The sequence below is a fragment of the Thermobia domestica genome, chromosome 5 (genome assembly GCF_964235325.1).
Source record: "Thermobia domestica chromosome 5, izTheDome1.hap1.1, whole genome shotgun sequence".
NCBI classification, from domain to species: Eukaryota; Metazoa; Arthropoda; class Insecta; order Zygentoma; family Lepismatidae; genus Thermobia; species Thermobia domestica.
Genome location: NC_137458.1, coordinates 58,730,253 through 58,749,545, shown reverse-complemented (window position 1 = coordinate 58,749,545; position 19,293 = coordinate 58,730,253). Strand labels below are relative to the sequence as shown.

The 19,293-nt window shown below is 35.7% G+C and overlaps 1 protein-coding gene across 1 annotated transcript in view; it reads left to right on the top strand.

Annotated features, from left to right (window-relative positions):
- Positions 1-19,293, top strand: part of defl (Integrator complex subunit 7) — an 80,418-nt gene that overhangs the window by 18,687 nt on the left and 42,438 nt on the right. Inside the window, exons 2-5 of the mRNA XM_081758699.1 lie at positions 1,771-1,900; positions 13,386-13,509; positions 14,696-14,856; positions 16,566-16,695. Coding sequence (XP_081614825.1) covers positions 1,771-1,900; positions 13,386-13,509; positions 14,696-14,856; positions 16,566-16,695 — 545 coding nt within the window. The remainder of the gene's footprint in view (positions 1-1,770; positions 1,901-13,385; positions 13,510-14,695; positions 14,857-16,565; positions 16,696-19,293) is intronic.

The following is a 19,293-nucleotide window of genomic DNA, read 5'->3' as shown; positions in this document are numbered from 1 at the left end:
AGTCTTCTAATCTCTTATGTTAGATATAGTTCCAGTAAAATCATTTTAACTATGAAGTAGAAAAATAATTTCTCAGTAGAATATCGTTTTTTAATGTTACTTGTTTCTATCTTACCTCAAATTAAAATTGATGAGAATAGAATAAAAATATTTTTTCCGTAAACTTGTTTAACGAGATAAGTTGATGCATGTTAATTATTTAGTAACCTGAATAATGTTGCTTCCAATTATATTGTTTTTTTTTTCTTCCGATATTTCGAATGCACTGTTCGGGCATTCTTTCTCAAGGTCACAAGAATTAAGTCATTATTTTTATTAAGAGTCTTCATATTGTTAAAGCACAAAAACAATGTGAAGACTCGACAATTATGGCCTTGAGAAAGAATGTCCGAACAGTGCATTCGAAATATTGGATGGAAAAAAAAATTCAATTGGAAGGAAGGTTAGTAGATAAATAATTAATATTACAGTGTGTTGCATACGCTGTATTAGTAAGGGAGCACGGTGGTTCAGTGGTAGGGAGCTTACCTGTAGTGTAGGGGGTCCCTGGTTCGATCCCCGGCCAAGCAAGTTTGTGGTGGACAACATCATGTCCGTGGGTTTTCTCGGGATGCTCCCGTGTCCTCTCGCATTCTCATTCCACCAATTCTTCCATCATCATTCATTTGTCTTAATCATCGTCGCCCTTAGCCTAAAAAACATAATAGTAGGACGTTAAACTGAAAGATTCATTTTACGGTGTATTAGTAAGATGGCGCATGTTCGTAATAATAATAAACTATGTTTTACACTTATCCTTTACTCAGTAACTGATGGGAATTACTCATTAACAGTGCTTTCTTTTGCATCGGTACTTTTTTTTTCTGAAGTTTTAAATAAAACTGCACTTTCTCTAGCCATTTTTTATTTTTGTATTTTTAAAATGGATTTTTCAGTTTAAATCAATTTGAAGTCTGAAACAAGAGTATACTGTGTATATGCATTTAAAAGGATCTTACAATGAATAGATGGCAGCACCTGCTAATTTCTTCCACGTGTTTAGATTTTGACGCTTACCTTAACCAATCAGAACGCGTAAAACAATATATTCGTGGTGAGTACTAGCACTTTATTTTCCAGCCCCCCCCCCCAAAAAAAAAAGTCATTATATTTTTGACATCATCATTCTTTAGCTATGCACACGCTAAAGTGTAAAAATGACATTGTGTGAAGTGTGATGATTTGCGTTAAGTTACACATCTCTACTGTAGAAGGTAGCAATCGCTGCCGCTATTGTATAGAAAATATTATATCGGGCGTAGTAAGTGCAAAGCTTATTTTATCATTACTTCTGTAGCAAATTATGTCCTTAATGTTTCTGTAATAGTTGTAATCTCGAAGTTTAGTTTGGAAAGTTCACCAAAGTGTTCAGTTATATAGATAACTTTTTTATTCTGACAAGGAAACATGATGCGCATAAGTTATGATATGAGATTTTCCCGAGGTTTTAGCTGTTAACGTAAGCGATCCATTATATTTTGCACTGGTTTGAGTTGACAGTTTCACTTTTATTTCTCACTGCTGAGTTATATTAACACAGGTGTCAAGGGATTTTTTTTTAAAAAAAGAAAGAAAGAAAATATATATTTGTTGTCACTATATAAACTTACAGTAAAATAAACAGTAACATGGACATATTTCATCTTTTTTTTAGGTAGATACTTAACTTTTTTTTTCTTTTCTTGTTTTAATCTCTTCGGTTTAAACTATTAAGTTGGTATTGTATTTCAGGTTTGCGTTCTGGCCGAGTTGGAGAACAATGTGAAGCTATTGTTCGATTTCCGAGGCTTTTCGAGAAATATCCATTCCCCATCCTTATCAACTCGTCTTTGCTTAAGCTAGCAGATGTATTTCGTGTAGGGTGAGTAGTAGTAGAGTTGTGAAAGCTCATTTACATTTGATTTACACTTAAATTAGACTAATATAAGAGAAAAATTATTGAAAAGTTTGTGTGAATGCTGCCCATGCTAACTTTGGAACTACGAAAGATAATTTAAATGAAAGTAAAATCTGACCAAAGCACTCATTTATACTAATGTGTATTACAAATTCGTCTGTGCATTAGATAATGTCTCTGTTGAAGGCAATGATATATTGCCGAGACTGTAAGACAGACTAGTAATAAGAAGTATTTATTTTAGTCTGATGTACTTTTATTTAAAATTTTGTGTTTAAGACAGAGCTGTATGGGAAATTCTTGAAAGAAGAAGCATTATTCAAGACAATGAATTAAAGGTAGCAGTAGGGAGCTAGGTAGAGCTAAAAAAGCAACTTTAATGTAAGGAATGATCTCATCGTGAATTAGCTGTCCATGGCTGGAATCCTCCTTCAAGTTCGTCTTATATACTGTCAACGTGTTGGAGAATGAAGAGTGATGCGACTCCCACGAATTGTTTTCGATGACAAGTCTCAGTCAAAAGGCTTCGATCATGCTCAGTTGGTTTTTATCTGACTGCCCCTCTGGCGTCATTGACGTGTGAACGGAAATCATCATGTGGACCTACGTCACACAAGGTGGTAAATTACCCAAAGTCGCAGCAGACAAAGTCCTTATCACAACCTGTCGCTGACCCGAGATAAACAGGCCAACCTGAAGAACCGAGCTGCTGGCGTTGCTAGATGTGACCATAATCGTCACATATCAAAACCCAGAAAGAGTTATCCATAGGCGTCAGAGTTTCTGTTTACAATTACCAATACTTTCTCATTGATATGACGAGTCGCAGGTGAACGATCGAAGAGGACATTGTCTAGATGTTGATGTATGACTGCGAGGGGTCAGTAAGATACAAATTCATTAAGAAAGTGCCTGATTTCATCACAATTAAACTTTGAAGCAGCATGTGTGCGACTTTGTAAAGCTTGACGATGTATAACGAAGGTGCTAAAAGGTTAGGAAAGTGCTACCACAGTTTATTACACAAATTCGTTACAATTACAAGGATTTCCTTGTAGGTTGCAAACATTGAATAGGAAACTAACTTATTTCCGTGTTATTAGAATGTTAATGGATGACGTCATGGGTGAATGACTATTGTTTCTGTCCATACAGGCATTGAACTTCAAAATCTAAGATGTACGATTCTGCTGGGCTCACAGTATTAACCAAATGCTTCCCAACCAATAATTAAAGATTGGCGGGTCTTTAAACCATATCTCGTTACACTAGAATGCCTTCCAATTTCCAATATAATCCATAATGTCTTCCATGTTTTCTGTGGAAATTTACAGTATTATCAAGGATTATAGATTAAATACAGTAGTAGTAATAGTGTGATTTAGTGGCTAACGCGTGCGTCTTTGACAGACGTGGTTCCTGGTTCGATTCCCGGTGGAAGAGGTTCAAAAAAATTTTAACATATTACGCTGTTTCGGATTTTCACCTTAAACGTAGGTTCACTTCTTATATAGCTGTTGCTGAAAAGGAGCGCTTAACTTCAATAATCAAACAAACAAATATAGTTATACAAAAATAATGCGTACGTGAGATCATTAACAACGAATAACTTCGAAAAAATTTAAGAAATATCACCCATTGAATGTATGGCTGTGTAGAACTATCATACTAGTGCCTTTTTCAAATCTGCCCACTTCACAATTCAATTTCTTTTCCTTTTTTAAAATTGGATTTTGAAGAAAAGAAAGAATTCTCATTAATACGCTTGCGCTTTCAATTTCGTATTGTGTCCTTCATATGTTTAGTCAAAAAATCAAAAGTTGGAAGTTTGCTGCATTTGGCGATTTTTTTTTTTAATCTGAAAATAAAACTCTATTTGTTGAGTGAGGCGTTTTTATGTATGTATGCTCAGAATATTGTACTGCTAATATATATAAATATATATATATATGGTGCCTTCCATTTCAATTCAGGCAGAGCAAGCACCATCACCCTCTCAGATATTGTTGATTTTTCTTTAATAGCAACTAGACGTGTTTTTAAGAGACCCATATTTTTTTGTTTTGTCGAAAAAAAATTTCCCGCCAAGTAATGGGCCATCAAAGACGGGGAGTACAATTTATGAATTGTAAAAGACATGGAAAATTGTCAACTTCGGAGCCCCACCATTCAGCTATGGAGACAGGTAGAGTTATAATTCTTGTTGTGGTATGTACATAGGGATATAAATAAACTATATTTTATTGTAGTTCGGTTTGCGCATGCGTACCTTTTTGTACATAAATTAACAAAAGAACGTCAGTTTATCTGAAAAGTCGAAGTTTGCGATTTTTTTTCGAGCAGTTCCTGTTCGAATTTTAAAATTCTTTTTCATGGTTGGCGCTTTCCGAAAAAAAAATGTGTCGCTTTTGTGATCAACCGTTTTGTCGCAAAAAATTCGAGAAATTGTCAAATTTTCAAAAATGGCCATTTTTGGACGCCATTTTCTCGAAAACACCATATTTTAAAATTCTGAAATCTTGTCAGATGTTTCAACTTTACATGAAAAATAAACATACCAAATACCACTCTTGACCAATTCTTCACGAATTAACTACAGCCTTTTGAAGTTAGTGAAGTTTCGTTAACTTTGATGCCACAGTTGGCAACACTGGAAACAATAAAAGTGCAACAACTTGATGTTTTTTGTGATTCGCATTCATTAAATGAAGAATAAAAGTTTTTTCCTGACTGCTTTTTATCATTTTGATCAAAAAGGCTCTCTGAAATAGTAAAATGAGCTTCTTCCCCTACTCCTCCGTTTTCTTAAACCGAAGTAATCTGAGGTGGAAATTACGATTACGAAACAACACAAATTTTAAGTTTACTTGAAATGGCCAACCAATAAATTCTGATGATCTATAAAAAGCCTGAACTGTTACCTCAGTGATGATTTGAAATGCTCCAAAGTCCCGATAAGTGCTATGTCATTACAGTGATCGAAAATGGACAGAAAGTTTTAAAAAAAATCGAAACGTTTTCCTACGCGTTCCATCAAAGAAATTTACGGACTTTTTAAACAGAACAATCCCAGCATAAGAATGTGTTACTCGAAATTTTATAGTATTCGACCAAATTTTGGAGTCCGCAACCTGGGAGGGAAGTGTATGTATGTGTATGTGTGTTGTGCAAATTTTGAGTGAGCTGCTACTGCGTTGGAACAAATCAAAAGTGCAGGCCTGTATTGAAGCTGTCATGAGTGACTTATTTTCTTTAGTAGCATGATCCGTAGAAAATGACAGCTTTCTTCTTCAAGAATATGGTGAATGTCCTGGAATGGAAGGAATAAGTGTGGAGTCTTTAATTGTTGATCCTGATGAAAATGAAAGTGTTACGTATGCCATATGGGAAAACAATGATCTCATTAAAAAACTGTACCACTTTCTGTTTTCGTATCGTACGTTGCTGGTTTAACTGTAAGAATTGTAATTTATGGCTACATCAAGAAAATCCAAAGAGAATTAATTGCTACCAAAAAGCATCGTATAAAATTTCAAGATACAAATTCTATTTTACTTCATGTGGACTTCTCTAAAAACTGGACTGTTATTCTGCAAAGTGAAATTCAGAGTTATCACCCGAAAAACGAGCTAATTTCTATCTTTACGGCAGTGGTATATTATTATGAAACTACTGACATTTTTGTTGTAATAAGCGACGACAATACACACGATTTGACTCATGTACTCATAGCTATAGACAAGATTCTAAAAATACTCCAAGTAAAGCGAAAATATAGATTGTAGAAAAAGGTTCGAATACGTAAAAATAAGTGTCTACAATTTCCCAAACTGTGTCAGTGATTTCTGATGGTGCTGCTTCCCACTTTAAAAATCGCTTTCAGATGTCCGAGATGCAGACAGGTCCAATAAAACAGTGGATTTTTAGTGAAACCGGCCACGCAAAGGTCTCTGTGACGGTATTGGGAGGTTGTAAAAAATGTGGCGACGCGACATAACCTTAGGCAAAAACAGATACACAATATTAAAACTGTAGAAGAATTCGTGAGTATAGTACAAGTAAAAACTCCGGGCATTACTCTTATTTTGTTGCCAGGAACTGAATTTGACAATTTTAGAGGGGGAATAAAAATGCAAGAATTGGAAAGTGTGCGACCGGTAACGTTTTAAACGAAGTCACCTTTGGCTTTCGGAAAATGGCGAAGTTTTTATGGCAGTAACGGGTCACCATGAACTAACTTCATGCTTTCCCCAAAATCGAGCTTCTGCAATTCAGAGTGTAGATGTAAGAAGTCTCCAAATAAAAAATTTTGTTACATGCATATATGATAACTAGTGGTGGGTAGATGAAATATTATGAATAAATCATGAATTACGTAAAGTTAAAGTGCTGTTTATGCTTCCACATGGACCTTCAGCAGGGTACAGGTTTCCAGAAGAGCATAAGAGAAGTGGAAATAAGTGTTTTGTGACTATCAACAACGAGTTGTGAGTGCACCAACACCTATTGTAGCATCTGCACGATTACATGCTTTTAGCGAAGAAGACACCAAGCAAGCAAATGATTGCTTCATGTGGGGAAAAAAATGCACAGTGATTTTTTTTTTTCCTAAGACATCTCAGATTACTTCGGTTTAAGAAAACAGAGGAGTAGGGGAAGAAGCTCATTTTACTATTTCAGAGGGCCTTTTTAATCAAAATGATAAGAAGCAGCGAAGAAAAATCTTTTGTTCGTTATTCAATGAATGTGAACCACAAACATCATAAAATTGTTGCATTTTTATTGTTTCCAGTGTTGCCAACTGTGATATCAACGAAACTTCGCTAACTTCAAAAGGCTGTAGTTAATTCATGAGGCATTGGTCGAGAATGGTATTTGGTGTGTTTATTATTCATGTAAAGTTGAACCCTCTGACAAAATTTCAGAATTTTAAAATATGGTGTTTTCGAGAAAATGGAGCCCAAAAATGGCCATTTTTGAAAATTTGACAATTTCTCGAATTTTTTGCGGCGAAACGGTCGGCCACAGAAACGATACAAAAATTATTTCGGAAATCGGGTAATTAGATCTTACCAACCGTGAAAACAGAATTTTAAAATTCGAACCGGAAGTGCTCAAAAAAATTCGCAAACTTCGACTTTTCAGATAAACTAACGTTCTTTTGTTAATTTATGTACAAAAAGATCGCATACGCAAACCAAACTATAATAAAATATAGTTTATTTATATCCCTATGTACATACCACAACAAGAATTATAACTCTACCTGTCTTCATAGCTGGATGGTGGGGCTCCAAAGTTGACCATTTTCCATGTCTTTTACAATTCATAAATTGTACTCCCCGTCTTTGATGACCCATTACTTGGCGGGAATTTTTTTTTTTTTTCGACAAAACAAAAAAAATATGGGTCTCTTAAAAACATGTCTAGTTGCTATAAAAAAAAAAGTTTAAACAATATCTGAGATGGTGATGGTACAATTTTATGTTGTTTTTTTTTTTTTGCCTGGGTTGAAATGGAAGGCACCATATATATATATGTTTAACGTCATATGAATTACTGTCCTGTGTTGTTTCATATCTTTTGCATGTTTTAAAGTTTTTTGTAATATACTCTTGCATGATTTTTCAATTCGTGTATTTATTTCAAAATGACCAATTAATATCTCAATGGTTGTAGGGTCAGTTATCTTCTTGTTCACCTCAACCGTAGGTTGGTGGCCAACATGGAAATTTTAAAAACTTTTCTCTCCCTTGGGAGAGCTGTTTTATTCTTTAATAAGGTATATCAATTTTTATAATTTAAGAAAAAGCTTTGGAATTGACTCTTTCATTCTTAATATTGTTATTCATTTCCCAGCAAATAGTACCATTCATTTTGCCTCTTATTGAAATTTGAAGGCCATTCTAAGTAAGCTTAAGTTATAGCAGTACGACTTCCTTTCTGTGATCTCAGCAATGTGGAAATCTTTGATAGGTGGAGGCACAGTGTTTAGCTCTTACCTATTGTACAAAAGATCCCTATTTCGATTAGCGCAATATGAGGCTCCAAGACCTAGACACTATTAGCATAATACGCGATTGGTCGCATATATATATATATATATAGGGCTAGAAAAATCCCAGGCGTCAGGGTGCCATTGCGAATGAAAATACGAGTCTGGCGCTTAATTAATTTGTGCGTCTACGCGTCAAATTGGATTTGTATTCAGTAGTGTTATTATAATTCTTCTACAACTGGTTCTGTGTATGTGTGTATATATATAAAGGTAACCAAGAAAGTTCTGTCGCTTTTTCACCAACCACCTTCGAAATCGATGTCACCTAAGACGTACCTGGAAGATCAAAAATAGTCACCATCAGCATCGACGACCTTCTGCCAACATTCTAGAAGGCCATGGATTCCATCGCTGTAATACTTGGTGGGCCGTGAAGCGAAGAAAGTAAGTTATCAAGTGCATTTTGCACCTCTACTAGAGATTTGAACTGGCGTCGTCTAAGGTGATTGTCCAAGGAATGGGACACGTGATAATCGGACGGTGCAATGTCCGGGGAGTGTGGCGGATGCAATAATGTTTCCCATCCAAGGCGTAGAGTGGTGTCCCTGGTCATCCTAGCCACGTGGGGCTTAGCGTTGTCCTGGAACAGGAGAATCCCTTTGCGATTCAGAAGTTCTGGCTCCAGAGTTTTGAGTTTTTCTTGAACACGGGTCAACTGCTGACAGTACACAGATCCATTGATGTTCTGAACAGCTGGTAGCAATTACCGATGCACGATGCCACGAGCAGTCCACCAAACACACAGGAGGACCTTCTGGTGCAGTGCTAGTTTCAACTGCTTTGGAACTGGTTCATGGAATGCTAACTAATGATGACGGCACCGTGGAGCTTCGTACAGGACCCAATTCTCATCACATGTCAACGCCCTGTGCAGAAATGTCTTCTTACTCAGACGAGACAGCAAAGAAACACAGGTGTCTGATCGCGTTGCCTTCTGGCCTGGAGTCAAATCATGTGAGATCCATCGATCCAACTTGTAGTGCTTCCCAAGTTGATGGAGGTGCTGCCGAATGGTGTCTCCACACACACTGAATTGTTGTCCCAGTTCCTCTTATTGTTGGCCACTGTTCTCATCAATTGCTGCCTGAAGATCATTTTGTACATGTGTTGGTCTTCCGGCATGTGATGCGTTTTCGAGTGTTTCGTCACCGTCCTTAAACTTGTTACACCACTGCTGCACTGTCCGCGTAGTCACGACACCCTCACCAAAGGCCTGGCATATCTTCCGCCCCACTGCAACGGCGTTTGACCGCAGTTTGAACTTGTACAGCATACACGCTCTTATGACGCTCTGTGGGTGTCCCATGTTCACTCTTTCCTTACGCAGGTTCACTGTCTAACTGAATTGCTACAACCAGGTAGTATGTTGGATATACCCACACCAACAACTGACCTTCACCTTATCTCTATTCGCATTCAACTCACGCTGTGAGGACCAGTGGAACACAGACTTACTCAAAATGCGATAGAACTTCCTTGGTTAGAGAGAGTAGATGGATAGATATAGATATGTATACTTTTAGGAAAGAAACCATACAAGGTAGACAAAAGCAAATCTTTTACTGGATACTACAACTGAGAAGTTGAGACCTAAACAGCATCCTAATACAAGTGGTGTGACGAAATTAGGTAACATTGCGAATCCCTTGGAAACGAATTGTCCAAGATAGATGGCTGTCAAAAAGAATTAGAAAGAACTTAATCCAGCAATGGATTGACAATTGTTGATAATGATATGTATGCGTGTCGAATATAAATAATCCTCACCACTACACTCATGTGAACCCAGTTCTCATTCTAGATATCGGAGCATTTGAGATTAAGAAATAAACGCTTGAACCTTGTTCTGAAAGATCATATGTGTAACGCTGTACCTGTAAGAATTTCTAAAAACAAAAGATAGTTAAACTAAAATTTACTGTTATATCTGGGTATAGCAAACAGTTCTGCGAACTCGAAATATTTTAACAACCGGTCCTAGTGAACCGGCTAAATAGCACCACTGTTTGTATTATTATGGCGCCTACCTCGGAAGAATATTTTTTTCTAGCACTGTATGTAAAATATTCATGCTCAAGTACCTAATGCCTTCTGTGTGCACATTTAAACAGTAGATCTCGTTTCGTATAGCTTCGTGTTTAAAATATATTTTAAACTTTAATCTGTATAACGGGGTTATCATTTTATCTCGCAACCGGGCTTCCATCATGTATTCAATATATAGAAAAAAATATGATACGAACAAATAATACATAGGAGAAAGATATGCAGACAACAAACGAATTACATACTTGTTTACAGTTAGAATACAACATGTCCACCCTCAGCTTCAAAAAGGTTGCGTGTCCTCCTCACGTTCGATGTCACTTTGTGTAGAGAAGCGGTATAATCTCCCGTGTATTATTCCACTTCAGATGGCTAGAGTACGGGCGTGCACAGTCTACGAAAACCACATAAGAAAAGAATTCGGTGATGACAAATCATGTGATGTTAGAGAAGGACATAAACCTCTTTAAATCAAGTAGTAATGATCAAACATTCAAGGAATTGTATTGTCACGAGGCGTGTGACACGCTCTACCGTCTTGTTGCAGTAACGAAAACGTTCATTGGACGTTCGATAAGAAGTGCAACAAGTTGCATAATTATACGTCTGTTGATTAAAAAACAAACATCGAAAAGTCTATTTCAATTGCCGGCACTTGAGTCACACTTCTCATATAATGAAACAGAATATCAATTCAATCCATACTGCTACCATAGGAAGGGTGAAGATTGCCAAACAAATTCACATGTTCCGTTTAACGACGGTTACGTATCAGAAGCAGATGCACACGAGGTTTGTTCTTTCAGCGGTGAATCGCGGTATGATTGGCTGCCAGTATCATATCAAAATAATAATAATAATAATTAGGGTTAGGATCTTGATGATTTTGCATCTTTTTTCTGGATTAATATAAACATTGCTCGTTGTGTTATAAATTCTGTTTTATTAAAAAGAAGTAATTTAAGACAAACTTGTTTGTGTATTTTTTGCATTTTTTGCCCATTTCTGTGTATAAGTGCATTTATTAAAGTTTTTGGGCATTTTACGTGCATATTTAGTATTTATTCTTACTTTTAACTGCATAATTCTCATTTTTCTTATAAAAACAATAAATTGAAGCAGAATACTTCCCCGTACACGATTCTAGTTCGAAGATTCGTTGGAGCAGGCGTGGCCAATGTCCGCAGACTGCAGTTTCTGGCGATTAGTCACATGAAGCCAAGGAGCGAGAGTTCAGTGACCTTGGCATTCACTGTTTTGGTGAGCTGTTGGTAGACGCCTAATTCTGCAGTTTATCTGGTTAAAATGCCGAAGATAAAAGAGAGTACATAGTGCTTCCAAGCTTAAACGATTTGTGAGTGAATTTGGAGCTGAAAAAGTATTTACAACAGATGGAAGTGTTCTCTACTGCAAGGTGTGTGATACGGCAATTTCAGCCGAAAGAAAATTTACCGTTGAACAGCATGTTTCAAGGGACAAACACACACGGGGACTTAAGTTACGTACGAAACGAGAGGCAAACGCCACGCAACAATTTCTCCCGCAGTGTGGTACATCCAAAAATTATTCTGTTTTTTTTCGAAGATTTGTGTGAAGCATTTATTTGTGCTGACATTCCGTTGAACAAAGTGGACAACGTGACAATGCGTGCCTTTTTGGAAAAATACACTTGTAAACCCCTCCCCGATTCTTCGACATTAAGAAAGAATTACGTGAACAAACTTTACGAGAAAACAATGCAGTGCATTGGACAAGAAATGGTCGGAAAGAAAATATGGGTGTCCATGGATGAAACTTGTGATTCGGAGGGACGAAATGTAGGGAATGTTGTTGGAGTGATGCATGAAGGTGGGTCGGGTAAAACATTTCTTTTGAATTGTGAAGTTCTGGAAAAGGTCAATTATTCCACGATCAGTAAGTTATTTGATAAATCAGTGCATCTCTTATGGCCTAATGGCGTCCTTTACGAAAACGTGCTGCTCTTTGTAACCGATTCTGCACCGTATATGGTAAAAGCAGCGAACTCACTGCAGGCGCTATATTCGAAAATGATTCACACTACGTGCCTCGCGCATGGTTGCCATAGAGTGGCTGAAGAGATACGTGTGCAGTTTCCTGATGTTGATAAAGTCATAGGAAGTGTAAAGAAAGTGTTCAGTAAGGCCCGACCACTTGTAGCTGCTTTTAAGTCGGAGCATCCTGAACTCCCTCTACCATCTAGCCTCGTTCTTACCAGGTGGAGAACGTGGATAGAAACCTGTAAATACTATTGTCAAAACTTCGAAGCTGTGAAAAAAACTATAGACTTTTTCGACTCCTCCGAAGCTTCCGCGATTCGAACTGCACAAGAGATACTGGTCAATCCTGAAATTCAAGGTAAGCTTGTGCACATTCAATCTAATTTTGGATTTCTACCAGGTGTAATTACTTCTTTAGAGGAATCTGGAGAAAAGTTGACTTCAATTGACTAAATCAAAAATGCAGCAAGTGCATTAGAAAATGTTCCTGGCGAAGTAGGACTTATACTGCCAAGAAAAATGACAGATGTATCGAAAAAAAACTCAGGTTACCATGTTTTGTGTGCGATAGTGGACTAATAAATAGTAACGGATGATTCTCTGTGAAAGCATTTTTTTTTCAAATTATAGTGCATTTTTTAAATTTTTAGTGCATAATTGCATTTTTTATTTTGCATTTTCCCCACATTTACAGTGCAATAAAATCCTAACCCTAATAATAATAAATAAATTTTTTTAAAAAAAAGGGCTCTATTATTCATCGTGGAAGTACATACCATACCCTACTTGCAGTGAATGTAATTGCGTTTTTTGTAGCAAAGGTTTTTAATCGACTTATACCTGCTGTTTGACTCTTAACATATCCACTAAGGTGAAAAGAATCTCAGAGTAGCACTCCTTTTCCAGTGTGGTGGCCTGCTTATTTGTTCACCAGTAAAAGATTTGTTTGAAACTGTCTTTGAGTTCTTGCACAAATGGACAAAGCCTGTACGCAACTAACAAATACGTACCTCAGAAGTTTTGTAATGTTATGTACCGGTATATATGTCAAACATTTTATCTCTCGACAATAAACACATAGAAAACGGCAAATTGTGATAAAATTTGCACGTAGTATATTACATTTTCGTTGGTAGTTTTCGCTTTAACTCTTGTGAATGAATCTACAAAAATAATGGTAATAAAAATAACTCCCTTCACTGGAAATTTTCTTTATTGTCTTAAGTTGTCTGTATTTGTTAAATATAATTTCATTACTCGCCTTTAATACATGTAATTCTGAGTTCGATAATCCTTGACATAAAACTTTTGTATTTCTACTTCACAGAAATAACTTTTTGCGAGTCTGGGTGTTACGTGTTTGTCAACAGAGTGAGAAACATTTGGATAAAATTTTGAACGTTGATGAATTTGTTCGAAGGATCTTCAGTGTTATTCATTCAAATGACCCGGTAAGCACATTTCACTATTTAGCCATTTATTGTATATACGTATTCTCAGTTTGTAACTACCTATGCCATACTCGATTCGAGATATTAATGTCTGGAATCTCAGGAAATACAATAAGCTCCACGTAGGACTTAAGTTAATTTTATCGAGTACTACTGAACTATGAATGCGAGGAATATACATTTTGTTTTAATGAGAAAGGCGCTAAAGAGTAATTTTATTTTATGTTGTGGCTTAAGCGCAGATAAGCAAATTACAGATAATTGAAAGTGTTTATTCTACATCTGCATATTTAAAATTTTATCTGTTAAATATTTATGGTACTGAGTTTCACATATCTTAACGAATGAATGAATGTATGGATATGGTAGTATAAATTTAGATTGAATTTATACTACCATATATAAATTTAGCGTCCCTTTCAGCACAAGGACTACATGAGACGTTGATCTAATGCTTAACGTGGAATCAGAACCACATGAACTTCTACCGGAAATAAAATTTTTGGTACAGATGTACAGTATATAAAATCGTGCCGAAATAAAACAGTAAACAGAGACTTGGAAAGCTTGCGAAAACAGATTAAGGAAATATACAGGATGTTCCGTATGTGTGAAAAAGCCATTTAGATTGAAAATAATAAGCACTAAAAGTGGTTGTAGTGTAGAAAATCACGGATAAGAGAAGTTAAAATGCACACTCAAAATTTTTCTGCACATGGGATCAGGGTCATATAATAATGTGCTAGAGTTAAAATTTCAGAGGAAGCCATTGGTGAATTTACTTTCGCAAAATCTGTTTCAGGTAGAACAGTATCTTTTATGTAACCATTTAATAAATTTTGCAAAGCTGATTTAATCAATGATTTTTTCCTCTAAGACCCTAAAACATATGAGATGACTTTTCCTGTATGAAAGAAAAAGGAAAAAAAAAAAAATCAACCGAACATGTTGGATGATTTTTTGTGTGCACCTGTAACAATAACTCTCACTAATATTGCTGATTTCAACCATATAATCATCCGTAGCGGTTGCGATTTATTGAAAATCTGAGTAAGACTGCTCGTTCCCGATTTCATTTTGCACAATACTTACAAATAATCGCGTATATACCGACTACATATATATGGTTAATCTGTGTGTATGTATCTACATAAACATTTTCTCTTATGTGTACGTGTGTTCGCAGGTGGCCCGAGCACTCACGTTACGAACCCTTGGAAGTGTGGCTGGTATTATTCCTGAGAGACAGCAAGTCCATCATAGTATTCGACGAAGCTTAGATTCCCATGACGCAGTAGAAGTAGAAGCAGCTATTTATGCTGCAGTGCAGTTCGCAGCACAGTCTAAGTAAGAATGGCATAATTTTAGGCGTTTTTATTTGTGTCTATAAAGTAAGGTTTAGTACCTAGTAGTGTTGTTTTAAGTTTCGAAAAATGTTAAAGTCATTATTGATATTGATAAAGTATAAATATACAAATAGAAATTAAGGATAATTTTTTTTATGTGGAAAAGTTGCTTGCACCTAGATAGTAGCAGTAAAGTTACAATGGTTTACCTTTTCTTCAGAAAATAGAAAGAATACTTAGTCTGCACGTTGATACAATTAGTAGAGCATTCATCTGAAAAAAAATGTAGGTCCATTCCAGGAATGTAAGCTTATTGTTGACCATAGGTTTTGTTTCGAGGTTCCCCGGCTCTCAGTTCATCAATAATTGTTTTATAATCATTGCATGTTTTATTCTTTTCTTTATTCTACAACGCACTATAGTATGCTGAGCATTAAAAAAACCTAAAATAAATAAATAAATGGTAATAGAATTTCACAACTCATCAAAACTCGAAACCTATGCTTACGTTTCTTTTTAATATCGTGAATTCCATGGATTTTAACTCAGTCTTTTACAGCTTCGTGAAGCGAGGAATGGAAAGAAAACGATTGTAGTACTAAAGATATAATCCCACGTTTAACATATTAATGCAATACAAAAACTGGACTATAAATTATTTCACTAAACTCTTCCTTAGATATGGAGGGGAGGAATTAGGAAGAAAAGAAAAATAGAGGGACGTGAGAAAAAAAAGTGCCTATACATTTGAGAAAAACAAATCATAATCTTGAAGAAGACGGGATTCTACATTTTAAAACGTAACGCAGAAAGAGAAGTTTTCAAACCAATTGTTCGTTAAAACAAAAAGTCCAAAATTAAACTGTGATCAGGAAAACGTAGGTAAAATATCGAACCGCCAATTTCGTAAAGCAACACTTACCTGTATTACAACAGTTTTGTAAGATGCAGTTTCAAAAGCTTCGCAGTCCAAACTTCTCTGCTCAAAATCTTCAAAGGAGCGTTATCCTGTCTTTATGATTGGATGATGATTTTGAATCGAAATAATGAACAAATTACATACACCTACATAAAGAGGATAGGATGAGGTAAGCCTTTTTCTCTTAAGATTATGTAGCTTTGTGTAATTCTGAGGAACAGAGAGTGCATTTCAGTATGGCGTTCAACTGGATACCTCACGCTACTTCTCTTTCTTTGTCTTCCTTTTCTCTTCCTTATACCTCTGATGACAAACATCTTCGATAAAGATAATACACTTGGTTAAATCCACCTGAAAAACATTTCAGCATTCATCTAACACTTATATTTTTCTTACTTAGTTACTATTATTATTATTTTTATTATTATTATTATTTTGTTTGTGTGTGTGTGAATCTAGTATAATTAAACTGTTCAATGTGTTTATAAATGTTAAAATTGTCATCAGTTGTACAGTAGGTGCACAGTGTTTTTTTTTTTTTTGTTTGTTTGTTTGTTTGTTTGTTTGTTTGTTTGGTCATTCTGTGGTAAGGTCATATGTAACGTAGCAAACGTTGAAAACTTTCCCAAACATTAATATGTATCTTACAAAAGTTCCAGATATGACCTTACTACACAGTCAACAAAAAAATCACTGTGCACCTGCAGTACAACTGATGATAATTTTAATATTTACAAATATACATACAGCAGTTTCGCATATTTGTACCACACGTTAATTTTCTTTTTCAGAACATTTGCAGTCAGCATGTGTAATAAATTCTCCGATATGATTCAGGGCGTAGCTACCCCATCAGATATGAAGCTAAAGCTTATACCTGTGTTACAACATATGCATCATGACACGTCAACAGCTACAATGGTAATTGCAATCTTTAGTTATTTTATTTATTTATTTTTATCAATATTGTGTAAGTTGTACGACTGCCATGAATCCTTTTATAGTGAAACATTGTCCTCGTAAGGACAGGATAATTAAATAAAATAATTAATTTAATTTAATTAAAAACACTTTCTAAAACATAAAAAGAGATTACTTTGAAAAAAAGAAAATAATAACGAACAACAATTTGAGCCAGCGGTCAGTATTTGATGCACATTTCGTTAATTTTAATTATTGTACCCAGTTTATTTGGCATACTATATACAAGGTATGTATAATCTACATAAACTAAAGTCTGACACTTGCAATTTTGTAAAATGAAGAAACGTTTCTCGTTGTTCAGATCTCACGTTAATATATAGGTCTACACTCATATAAGTTAGATGCTAAAAGGGGTACTAATCTCTAAAACAACCAATCATTTAATTACCTTGTGTTGTAGTCAGTGGCGGCTAGTGTTAGAGTTGCAGCGTTGCGCAGTGTCCAAAGTTTTTCAAGAAAAATTATTATTAGGCTGAAGCATTAGCATTAGAGGTGAAGAACATTTCTTTCTATCACTCTTATGTATACCTTAAATAACGTACTTTAGCGCTTCTTTAATTGTAAAATCTATTTAACTGTTCAAAAGGAAAAAGTCCATCACAAGTCACTAATTTTTATTTTGTTGGTGGAAACATGGTGGCTTAGTAGTGCGTGGGGTCCTTAGTTCGATCCCCGGTCAAATAATTTTGGGATGCACGTCGTCCGTGAGTTTTCCCAAGATACTCCCGTGTCCTCCCGCATTCTTGTTCCACCAGTTGTTCTACCATCATTCACTTGCTTTAATCATCCGTCTTCGCTAGCCTAAAGAGCATAATCGTGGGACGTTAAACTGGAAAATTTCAAAAATAGTTGTGTTAGAACAAGCTTACGACGATTTTACAATATGGACTATTGGAGCGAATGTTAAGTCCTATCCCAGAAGTTAAAAAGCTTTGGCCGTTGCAATGCTTATGCAACCGGCAGGGTTCCGGGTGAACGAGAAGCTTCCGCACTGATAAAATTTTTGAAACATAATACATGATTTGATTTGATTTGATTTTTAGTTTAGCATCCCTTTCAACTGCGAGGCTATATGAGACGTGAACCTACAAATTAACGTGGAATCGGAACCACATAAGTTCGTGCTGAGAATCGAACTCGGGTCTCCCACGCCACACACAATTCTAGAAATCAACAAATAGAATTCACTTTTTGTATTCAAATCTTTAAAAGCGAAGAGTGGTAAACACGCGACTATGCTGAAGCCTAACTAATATAATGACACATCATTTCTTTTTAAGTGATCTCAGAGTTTCAAAATAAGAAGAAAGATATGTAGTAGAGAAAAATGAAAGTAAATACGCACTGGCTTATATAGGTAGTGAGGTCTCTAGTGGCTATGTGGATAGCGTACGCGTCTTTGGTGATGGAGACTCATGTTCGATTCCGGGCGAGAGCTCATGCGGTTCGGATTCCACGTTAAACAGTAGATTCGTGTCTCATATAATCTTGTTGCTGAACGGGACTCTTACATCCAAATCAAAGATGAAAGCTTATTTAGATAATGTAGGCTTCTTTTACAGTCATTTGAAAGGCGAATATTAATAAGCCGATATTTAAAATCATATTACAAGAATTAGTAATATGCTTCCCTAATTACAAATCTTTCTTCAACAAAGTCACTTATGGAAATTTGTCCGGGCAGTTTCAAGAGAAAGAAGTTGATCTTTCTTTGCACAATAGGCAAGTTCAAACTTCGAATGAAACATTAATGTGATAAGAGATCAGATTAATGATGATAGTGTCAGGGATTTTTTTTTTTTTTAATAATCAGAAAAGAGGGAATGACATCACAGAATGGAATAGAGAAGGAGACATATGATGCCAACCTAAAGCCCTGTATTGGTTCACATAACTACTCATGACAGCAATGTTATTTGCATCAGATATATTTCCCCAGTACTCCTCAAATTTCCCTCGAGAAACCGTGAATAAAGTGTGTTCAGTTTATAGATGTGTCTTTTTACAAAATTTTATTTTTATATGTAATTAGTGTTTGTGTCACAGTTATGTTAGTTAGTGAGTCCAATTTCTGTCATGTATCTCCGATTTTTCTTACTGTAACATGGCATCACAATTCACCGCAAGCCACTGGTTGTAGTCACTACTAAGAGGGAAAGAACGGGAAAAGTAGTTTGAGGAAAGGTTTTAGAAAGTAAATTGGAATTGTATGGAGAATTAATAGAAAGCGGTGTAGAATCGAAATAAAACCAATGAAAATTCAAAGAGAGAAAATGTGCGACACGTACCCGGAAGTTAAATTTGTTCCATGTACTGTAAAGTTCAACGGTTACCGTATTTACTCGAATATAAGCACAGTAAGCTGGAGATCCATATTTGATTCTTGGTTCATTCTCCCATTTCTTGAATGCTTAAATTTTCTTTCAATTTATACATATAAAGAACTAGCTGAAATCCCTGTCTTCAAATGTTTATGGGAGCACGGCAAGAATGTTTATGAAAAATATGGAAAAGGTAAATTTCAACCCATTCACT